Below are 11,406 nucleotides of genomic sequence, written 5' to 3'. Positions count from 1 at the left end.
GGTTCTCTACAATATTAAAATGATGTACTAAGAAACGCATTTAAAAGAAAGACTGACAATTTATTGCATTTGCAACATAAGCCTTGTTTTGTTTTTGTTTGTTTTTCTGACTGGTATAGCACTAAAGCGGAACTTGTTATAATTTACAAAGTTAAGCAGAAAATTAGGCCATTGTAGCTCCGTCAAGCTTTCACTGTATGACAGAAAACAGATCAGCCTTAAATGGCTTAACAAACAAATAAACAAATGAACAAAAACAAAACCATTCCTCGGGTACAAGCACTGGACTAAAAAGGGTGAAAAATGTCCAAACAAAACCTTTACAAGCCTTCAAAAAAAACACGTTGAGAACTATTGCTCAAGTGGACTTTTAAAAAATCATTTGTTTCAAAGCAAAATATAAAAAAATGAGAGGCAACTCAAAACTTTTGCTCAGCGTATAACTGTATAACAAAATTCAACATTTTTAGTATCAGGAAGTCTGGTGTGTCTTACTGTATCAAACAGTGGGGAAGATATTAATATAACTTAATAAAACACTTCAATTAGACTTCACACAATCACCAAGTGATTCACAGTGCTTTTTAAATGGCACATTTACTGAAGTGGAATCTCTGTGAAGGTAAAGATGAAATCTGCAAATGTTTGCATTATGTTTTGGGTGTATCTGTCAGTTGACCGTGACAAAGTCTTTCTATCACAAAAGTTTTATGATTCAACCTGTTCCCTTTTGTTGGCACTGTTTCACAGACTAAGTACATGAATTACATTTTTCACAGGTATAAACCAGTCAACTGTCCTTCACATTATCAGGTAAGCAACTCACCTGAAGTACGGCGTACAGTTACACAGGATGACCCTGTGGACCGGAAATTCAACATCCTCCACTTTGATGATTGCATCACAAAATTGTCCCTCCGAACGGAGTTCATTATACACTGAGCTCGACTTGTATGGCGGCTGGCCTTCTTCACTCATCTTGAGTTTTGTGACTGTTTTTCTTAGTTTTTTTGTCTGAAGTTTGTCTTGAAGTGTTCAGATCACAAAATCAAATCTAACTGTGGAATTTGGGGAATGGAGCCTATGACATCATCATGACTTGGCAACAGTTGCCCCATAGAATTGTTTTGAAATGTATATTTACATTGTTTTAATGAACCTTTCATTGCATAAAAGCTTTGTTTTGATTTGATTTGGATTTAAAAAATTGCATATGAGCCTCACAGATAGCATACAGCATTTTGTATGTTTGCCTCACAGAGGTCAACTAGTAAAATAAGCACTTCAAAACACTCTTACGAATGGACTACAATATCATATTTAGCTCATATTCAACGTTAATAGGACGTTTTTTCAGATTTTTCTGCATTTTATGGTTTCGTGTGTTGGCTCTGTTATTACTGAGGTTCCAGTTGTTGGGGACGTGCTGTACTAGACTCCGTTATGTTGAAATAACAGTTCCCAACAAAAATGCAATCCAGTTTATCTCCCCAGGAAACTACAAACACACAAATAAACATTTGTAACCATCAGTTTTTACCCACATTTTAATACACAATGCTGTAACATGAACAGAGTCAAAGTATTGTGTATTAGTGATGGTCCTGTTTTTATGCATGCTAGGTCATTGGAAAAAATTCTTTGTGGACACTTCATTATACCCCCTGTACTTTCCTTACTACACAAGCCAAAATATTTGTTATTAAACATATGAGTCTAAAAATACATGACAGTGCCAAACACAGATATTACAAAGTGTGATTCATGGTTAAGCTGTTTTCTTGGGTTGTATTAGACTTTTATCTAGTTGGAAAAATGGGCTCCTGCACTTTACTGATGTACAATAGTAGTAAGAAACAAACAAACAAACAAACAAAACACAGGTTTATGATCTAAATAGATTTTTATAGAGCCACAATATGATATACGCACTGCATGTATAGTGCAAGACTGTTATAATGACGGTGCTTGACAGTGTTACCACAGACAGGTGCAAGCAGTCACCTGTCTGAGCACAAACTGCACGCACGTCCAACTCTGTTGCGGAGCAATTGCTCAAAGATATAATATATACGACTAAAAGCAGGTTGTATATGACAAGCCTGGTTTGATGCAGATGTAGAGCATTTAATGAAAACATCATCCTAAAATTAAAATTATAATGGAATGAGTTTGATTTAGAGTGTTTATAAAATGGAGCAGCAGGAACAATCCTGGGACAGGTTTGTCTGCTTGCAATAAGAAAAATGTAAGAAATGTTTACAGTAAATTCATAAATCAATCAATTCAGCATCAGAATAAAGATGATACCACCATGGATGGAGGATGTTCCTATGAACAGCTTTGCACATCACTGTCTACACGTTTACCTCCATAAGGTGTTGTGTTACTGGTGTTGCTTCAACCTTCATGTTGTGCAGGTTGGGGGATCAGATGTCCCTCTATAAGGGGGACTGCACAGCATTTTTATGCTTTCCCCCCTCTCCCACATCTTGAACCAATGTCCCACATTTTACAGGCTCTGCAGGACATCCACCTTTCTAAACACTGGATTTTCCTCAGTACATATAAAGTTGGTGCTTTTATCATGAACAAATATATCATTCTGTGCAATATAGTGGAAAATACCACAAAGCAGATGACAGATATACTGAGAAATAGAGTTATTTTTCAGTTTCACATAAGAGAAAAAATGGTGTGAAGCGACACAGTATATTTGTGTGATATTTGGCTAAAGATTCATAAATTGTCAGCTAGTGCTCCAAAAAGACCTATGGATACATCCTTACTCAAACCTATAGACTGTTACCAGACAGAAGCGCAGCTGAAATAACAAGGGGGAGTGAAAACTTCCCTTTATTCTTATTGTGTTTACCTAGCAAGAGTTGAAAAGTCTGACATGCGGCTTATTGTGATCTAGTCACCCTGTGTGCATGTCTGGTATGGCTACTCAGCAGCCATACATTACAGGGAATGAAAAAATCTTTTCAATTTGTTATTGTTGCAATTGCATTCTCTTAATAAAACCCAGTATCTACAGTGCAGGCTCTCCTACTGGAAGTTTTTGAGATACCTACAAAAAATGTCCAGTTCACCAGCAGTTTAATGCTCTAAAGATTTATTTCAGTCCTTCATGTTGGAGTCTCAGATGTTAACACATGGCAGTACAGCACTTTAAAGATGTTATGTGGACTCTGCTGACTCCATTGCTTCTTCTGGCACATTGGCAAGTGGCAGGAAGTCACGAGGAAAGGTGTACTCAGTCATGTTGCAAAGTCCGGACACCACACAGCAGCTCAAGGCGCTGCGGAAAATCTCCATGTCGCACGCCTCATACCACTCATTGGTTAAAGTGTCGTAGTACTCAACGTTCGAAGTGGTGGTGAAGCCGTTGAAACCCCCGACGACAAAGAGGCGATCGTCAATTACCTCAATGCCAAAGTTGCTGCGGGGGGTCAGCATAGAGGACACGAGGTTCCACGTATTGGAATGTGGGTTGTAAGCCTCAGCGGTGCGCAGACGGTTGTTTCCATCGAAGCCACCAACCTAAAAGTAAATACGTGGGTCAAATGATTGAATGTAAGTGTAACCAGCTTCACCGTACCCCTGTAAGAAAATGTACCTGCTATATGTCTTTAGCTGTTTTTGCACAGATACTCCAGAAAATGACTGAAGAATTAAGTTGCAATACTGTCCAAAGTTTCCCTTAATATGTAGCAGATACAAGGAGATTGTTTACCTTAGGTGTGATCTGACTACTGGAAATACTCTGATTGGTTTAGGGTTTTACCTGGATAAAGCGAACACCTGACATATTCTCATGCTGTTATATGGAGTTTACACATAAAAATTGTTTAAAAAAGGCCCATTAATGTCCCAGTATTTGCATCCTCACAGGCCCACATTTGTTGGGAATGTCTAGAAAAGATCAGGGTGCAGTGGTGTGTGAAAATGACTTCTGAATTAAAAGGAGAAAGTAAAATAAAGTAGAAGCCAGCTGTTGAGGAAGTCTGTATGAGACCTTTTTTCACTCAAGCCTCAACTACAGCTATTAAAGCACTGTTGTCTATCACACCACGCTATTATCAACAAAGATGAATAGCCCTCGACAAAAAGTATTTGTGTTTTCAGTATAAATGTCTTCACAGCTCTTTTGCCTTTAGTCCAAAAAGGAACATTGAGTTCCAGTCCTTTCTTCCTATAACAGATTAAAGTAGCCCTGACAGGCCTTGGGGCCTAAAAGCCTGATCAAAGACCCTGAGGTCAGCACCAGGGTAAGGTCACTGCATTCTGCTGATAATAACTTTTCCTTTATTTGAATAGAGACTTAGTCTGAATAGAAAATAAATACTAAACGGTAGCTAGCTAAATAAAGAAGGGTGTCTCAGAAGGTGAGACTAAAATCTTTGCTTTTTACCAAAGGGTGCAGCTGCAAAACAACTAAATAAGTGGTTTTAAGGCAAATAGCAAGATAAAATTTATAGCTAAAATGCCTACCGTCCCCAGAGGATGAGTTCTAATCACTTGGCTTATTCCCTCATTTTTCTAAAGGTGTTGCAGGATGAGTTTGAAATTGTCTCTAACATATGTCCTCTATGGAACGATGAGGATGACAATGTTGGTTTTGAATAAGTATTTCTGTTGTACTGAGTGAAATGTGAAATCATCAGTGAAATCATTAAAGACACAACATTCTGGGAATGAGGCACATGAAAAAAAAATGAGGCAGAAACATTAATCGGTTAAATTAATACATAGAATGAGTAAGAATGCCTTCTCTGAACCTGTGGTCAGGATAGGAATCTGATCATTGATAAATACAAAACAAAGTTAACAAAATTCTGTGTCAGCCAAATCTGTGTTAAGCCTTGCTGATCGAAGCACATTACAGATTTGATTTGTATGTTACGTGAGTGTCAGCACTACTTTGTGGTCTTACTGCAAAGACATGATCCGCATATGCAATGACACCTATCCCGCTGCGGCGGCTGTTCATGGGACTGATCATCGTCCACTGGTTGCTCTCTGGGTTGTAATATTCAGCTGTCTGTAGACACTCGTTGCCATTGAATCCACCACAAATGTAAATCTGAAAACAAAAAAGGGACATTAAATATCTTTACATTTCTTAGATTTCAGTTGGAAACAATGTTACCTGTAAGTGAAATGTTTCCACATCATTTGTGAAGTAAGACCGATACTCAGTACCCAAGTGTCCAACTGAAAATACAAATGTGTAATAACCAGTGTTGGGACTAACGCGTTATTAAGTAACGCGTTACAGTAACTACGTTATTATTGTGGTAACGAGCACGATAACTAGTTATTATGCCAAAACCGGGAACGCGTTACTGGGATTTAGATGGGCTCGTTATTCGTTACTTCGTGTGGTGGCTATCGCGGAGCTTCCACAGATTCAATAACATTAGCAAGTGGTGGAAGCCAGCAGGTGGATGAAGGAAAAGGGAGGCAAGAGGAGAGACCCGAAGCAGCCGCTGGTCCGAGAGTGTCAGGTGAACTGAACTTCAGGTAAGAAGTTATAACCTGCAGTCCATCTGGGTCAGATATGAACCAAGTTTAGGTGGAGTTTATTTTCGTTGTGCTGACTTTTTCGTACTGCGTGCTAGCTAGCATGATGGAGTTTCTATACAGCTGGGTGGGTGCTATGATGTTACTGATGTTGAACTTTATTTTGTTCATAGGTTAATTATTAGAGTTTCCAACCGTCCCGTAAAAAACTGAATCGTCTCGTATTCAGAGAAAATATTACGCGTTTCGTATTGAGGTGAAAAGGAACAGTTTGTCCCGGACTTCAGCTACAATGAAAAAGACACAAAGCTGGAGTTATTCTGTGTTTGCTGCACAGCTGCCTCTTCTTCTCTCATCCTCTCACAGTCCCTCTCCTGTTTCTACTTCAATCATGAAACTGATCAATGATCAGCTGATCGGCTTTTCTCTCTTGTTTATTTATCGCCCACTTTGCGCCAGAAAGAGGAAACCAGCGGATGTCGCGGTAAACAACAACAGCACTTTTAAGCTTGATCAGCTGTTGTTAGAATTTATTTAATATTAATTTCTAGTATCAGCTGATGTTGGCTGGAGCCACAGCTGTAAAGCTGCTGGTCATGATATCGGTTTGGTTATGTGATGAGAGGGAAACACGAAGATGAAACCAGGAGATGTCCTTATTGAATCATCAGAGCTGTGATGGAGAAACAGGTTTACCTTTTAGTTAACATGAATGAGTTGATGTAGGGCATGTAGGGAAAGGGGGGCACAAGGAAATACTTTCTTATTCTCATTTAAAATGTCTCACTTTTAAAAAAATAATTATCTGAGTCTTGCAACAAACAATTGATAGATTGATACATATATACCATCAGAACAGTGTACATCACTGTCACAACAGCATTTATTTTCATTCAAAGGCTTTATGATTTTTCCTAATGGTCAAAATGCCCGGGACGATTTTTTATCCCAGTCCAGCTCTGCATGCAGCTCATCTGCAGTCTGGTGTTACCTACATCTAGGATAGAATCAGGCGTGGGATTTCTCTCGTGGAAATGTGCAAATTATTTTTTCCTTTCTATTGGTAGGTGGCACAGTGCACTTGTGGTGAGTAAGCAAGCTAGAAGACTGGCAATCTTGCTGGGTATCCAGTTACGGAAGCAACGCATTAACAAGAGAATTCTGAGTTAAACCAAAGTTACTTTCCCTAGTGACTAGTTACTCTGAAAGTAACGAGTAACTTGAAGTAACTGAGTTACTTTTGATAGAAGTAACTAGTAATGTAACTAAGTTACTAATTTAAAGTAACTTACCCAACACTGGTAATAACAAATGTGTGTGTTTTACAATTACCTGTCATAAAAACATGTTTATGCACCCAAATTTTACCTGAGTATGTGGGACTTCTTTCAGTCAGAAAGCCAGAAATGAATCAAACATAACATTCAATCAATAAGGCTAATTTTTCTGTTCAGGAATGCAGATAAATAATTGTAATCTGGGATCTTAATATAATAAAATATTGATGTGTTTTACTATTTTTTTAATATCTGTTAGATTTTAGTTGACAAGTCAACTCAACTAAAGTACTGTACATAAATGCAAAGATGCACTTGTGATCAGTTAGAAACAAAATAGATATATATTAGTATATTTTTCAACTTTTTAAACTATACTTTTGAATTTGAAAACATGAACATAGAAACCAGTTTGTGACCTATCTTGCACCTCGCTTCACTGTAAAAATGTGTATTCCCTGACTGGTTGGCAAGTGGTTGCTGGAGGTTGATGGCTGTCACTACTGTGAAATTGTAACCAGGAAGGTGTTGCACCACAAGCCTCCTTGTGTTTCCTTTGGTCGTAAGCAGACTGTTGAGGTTTGCATGGAGTACTCTGACTTGTCTGCAAATACTCACAAACTAGTTGCTGTAGAAATCTGTAGAGTCTTTCATACAATCACTGCCTAACCAGCTGAGGAGTACACATTTTTCCCTAGCAACTGGTTGTTACCAAAGGTTGCTGACAGGTCTCTAGGCCTGTGTGCCTGAGACCCTACTCTATTTCTCTGCTACTCTTTTACTTCACCCACCCGGTTGTTAAGTGTTGTGCAGCTGGCGTCGCTCCTCTGTTCGTGCATCGGTGCAATAAGACTCCACTGGTTGATTTCAGGTTGATAGCGCTCTGCACTGCTGAGTCGTACATGCCCGTCGAAGCCTCCCAGGGCATAGATGAACCCGTTCAACACAGTCACACTCACATAGCAGCGGTGGGAGTGCATGGGCCCCACCTCATTCCAGGCGCGAGTGGTCAGGTCAAACCTACGGACGCTGCTGAAATGCTCCACCCCATCGAAGCCACCAATGAAGTAGACGTACCCGTTGAGGAAGGCGGCTCCATGATAAGCACGAGGACACTCAAGGTTGTTCGTTACGTTTACCCAGCGGTTAGCCCGGCAATCGTAGGCCTCGATGCCGTTAGTTGGATCACCACCACTCCACCCCCCACTGGCCAGCAGGATGGAATGAGGCAGGCGGGGACGAGCAAGAGGGTGACACAAGCCAGACATGAAGGGTCTGCTTCCTAGACCATGTATGTCTAAGATGACATTACTTATCATGGACACGCACTCAGAATTGGCCCCCACCAGCTCACTAGACAGCAAATTGTCCTTTAGGTAGTCTGACGTCATCAATCCCAGTCGGACCTATAGAGAGATGACAGAAGAGAATATGACTATGAATTTCAACTACATCAGTTTTAGTAAACTCAAGCTTCTTTAGGATAATGCTCCTAATGTTGTTTAATTTTCTTATTGCTAGCAAGAGAGCGACCAAAGTCAGACACCATTAGCCTTTTCGTCAGCAGGGACAGTTTTTAGTCATAGCCCTAGCAACTATACTTAATAAATATAATTTATTCTATAATAATAATGGATTGGATTTATATAGCGATTTACAATGCCACTATTCATTCACACACTGGTGGGGGCAGCTACGGTTGTAGCCACAGCTGCCCTGGGGCAGACTGACAGAAGCGAGGCTGCCATATCATGCCATCGACCCCTCTGGCCAACACCAGTAGGCGGTAGGGTAAACGACCAGGACAGAGAGCCCGGGGATCGAACCGGCGACCTTCCGGTTACAGATACGCTTCCCAGCCCCCTGAGCCACGGTCGCCCCGCTAGTATGTGTGTAGAGATCTGATACGGTTTTAATGCTCTTGAAGAGAATTTCTTAAATGTGGTGTGGCTACAGCTGAAAAGAGCAACATCTCAAGATATTAAAGCATCCTTATACCCAGATGGATCGACTCAATCTATGACTTAAATGCTGAAGATTTAAGTCCAAACTAAATGTAGTAATGAAAGTTTATAGACCTTGGGCAACAGAGCGGTGAGGTGTTGTTTCCGTTCTGCAGGTACATGGCTAATCCACTTTGTAAGCACTTCATACACAGTGGTCTCCAACTGCACATTGAGGTCGTCTCTATCAAGGATGTCAGCAAGTTCCTCCACAGTTAGCTGCAGGAACTCCTCCTCAAGAACAACCTGCTTAAAGTTATTGATGATGTAGTGGTAGGCCTTGGCGCGTAGTTCGGGTGATAAGCATACTTTTGTGAACTGCCAAATGCCAACGCAGTTCTCTGGGCACAGTTGCTCCCCGAGGAAGTCAGAGCAGAGTTTCACAATGTCCATTGCATTGAGTTGATCAGCTGCCATGAGAAGTTCCATTACATTTTCCCCCGTTATGGAAACTGAGCCAGTGTATGCAAAGTTAATGATGAGTGCCATCATCTCAGGAGGCACGCGAGGTATGTTGAAGACCTGTTTGTCTGGGTCGCTGCAGTGGGTGAAAAGAGCCCTGAGGGTAGAGATGGAGACAGAGTAGAGAATATTAAAAGGTGTGGAGGCAACAAGATAATAAACTATGTCATGCACAAGTACTCCAAGTAACTCCAAAACAGAGTTTGTACATGTTTAGTGCGCTTGATTGTTGGGTTTTCAATGTCTTTATTACATTGGCACCATGTTTATGAAGCCATTGCCAAACACAATGCAGTCCCACACCATGACAGAGCCTCCACTGTGTTTTAAAGTTAACTCTAAACACTCACTGTTGTACCTCTATGACAAATATTGAAATCAACTCCATAAGGCCAGTTTGCCCTGATATTTAGTCTAGTTATTGCATAATTTTGCATACCTCAGTCTGTTTCATGAATGTGTCATGAATTTGCTGCATTCTTTCTTTTTTCTTAAGGACATGACTTTCAGATACTGTTCATTTGCTGTAGAACATTACTTTTTTTAATACGTGCTACTCCTTGTTTTGCCTCTGTCAGTGCGCCCCAGGGCAGCTGTGGCTACAACGTAGCTTGCCATTGCCAGTGTGTGAATGTGTGTGTGAATAGGTGAATGACTGAATGTAGTGTAAAGCGCTTTGGGGTCCTTAGGGACTGAGTAAAGCGCTATACAAATGCAGGCCATTTACCATTTGTCTTTAAAATTGGTTCTTCACTAAGTATGCGTTATGTGTAGAAACAATAATGGTTCATCCTTTGAGTTTTAGTGTCCTTTTTATGCTTGAATGATTCATATATCTGCGTTAAATGGCTTAACAAACAAATAAACAAATGAACAAAAACAAAACCATTCCTCGGGTACAAGCACTGGACTAAAAAGGGTGAAAAATGTCCAAACGAAACCTTTACAAGTCTTCAAAAAAACACGTTGAGAACTATTGCTCAAGTGGACTTTTAAAAAATCATCTGTTTCAAAGCAAAATATAAAAAAATGAGAGGCAACTCAAAACTTTTGCTCAGCGTATAACTGTATAACAAAATTCAACATTTTTAGTATCAGGAAGTCTGGTGTGTCTTACTGTATCAAACAGTGGGGAAGATATTAATATAACTTAATAAAACACTTCAATTAGACTTCACACAATCACCAAGTGATTCACAGTGCTTTTTAAATGGCACATTTACTGAAGTGGAATCTCTGTGAAGGTAAAGATGAAATCTGCAAATGTTTGCATTATGTTTTGGGTGTATCTGTCAGTTGACCGTGACAAAGTCTTTCTATCACAAAAGTTTTATGATTCAGCCCGTTCCTTTTTGTTGGCACTGTTTCACAGACTAAGTACATGAATTACATTTTTCACAGGTATAAACCAGTCAACTGTCCTTCACATTATCAGGTAAGCAACTCACCTGAAGTACGGCGTACAGTTACACAGGATGACCCTGTGGACCGGAAATTCAACATCCTCCACTTTGATGATTGCATCACAAAATTGTCCCTCCGAACGGAGTTCATTATACACTGAGCTCGACTTGTATGGCGGCTGGCCTTCTTCACTCATCTTGAGTTTTGTGACTGTTTTTCTTAGTTTTTTTGTCTGAAGTTTGTCTTGAAGTGTTCAGATCACAAAATCAAATCTAACTGTGGAATTTGGGGAATGGAGCCTATGACATCATCATGACTTGGCAACAGTTGCCCCATAGAATTGTTTTGAAATGTATATTTACATTGTTTTAATGAACCTTTCATTGCATAAAAGCTTTGTTTTGATTTGATTTGGATTTAAAAAAATGCATATGAGCCTCACAGATAGCATACAGCATTTTGTATGTTTGCCTCACAGAGGTCAACTAGTAAAATAAGCACTTCAAAACACTCTTACGAATGGACTACAATATCATATTTAGCTCACATTTAACCTTAATAGGCCATTTTTTTAATAAAATGACTTTGTAATATCCCAACACAGATAATACAAAGTGTGGCTAAGCTGTTTTCTTGGGTTGTATTAGACTTTTATCTAGTTGGAAAAATGGGCTCCTGCACTTTACTGATGTACAATAGTAGTAAGAAAGAAACAAACAAACAAAACACAT

The 11,406-nt window shown here is 39.6% G+C and overlaps 1 protein-coding gene across 1 annotated transcript; it reads right to left on the bottom strand.

Annotated features, from left to right (window-relative positions):
- Positions 1-3,183: 3,183 nt before the first annotated feature.
- On the bottom strand, positions 3,184-10,875 carry LOC309699659 (kelch-like protein 10; the record flags this gene model as incomplete). The annotated part of the gene is made up of 5 exons (XM_082522777.1): positions 10,720-10,875; positions 8,885-9,368; positions 7,598-8,212; positions 4,940-5,089; positions 3,184-3,546 (listed from the first exon to the last, which is right to left on the bottom strand). Exons 1-5 carry the CDS (start codon positions 10,869-10,871, stop codon positions 3,184-3,186), a joined length of 1,764 nt encoding a protein of 587 aa, XP_082378903.1. The 5' UTR covers positions 10,872-10,875.
- Between the last annotated feature and the right edge of the window lie 531 nt (positions 10,876-11,406).

The sequence above is a fragment of the Aulonocara stuartgranti genome (genome assembly GCF_965226115.1).
Source record: "Aulonocara stuartgranti genome assembly, chromosome: 22".
NCBI lineage: Eukaryota > Metazoa > Chordata > Actinopteri > Cichliformes > Cichlidae > Aulonocara > Aulonocara stuartgranti.
This window is presented reverse-complemented; position numbering and strand designations above follow the sequence as displayed.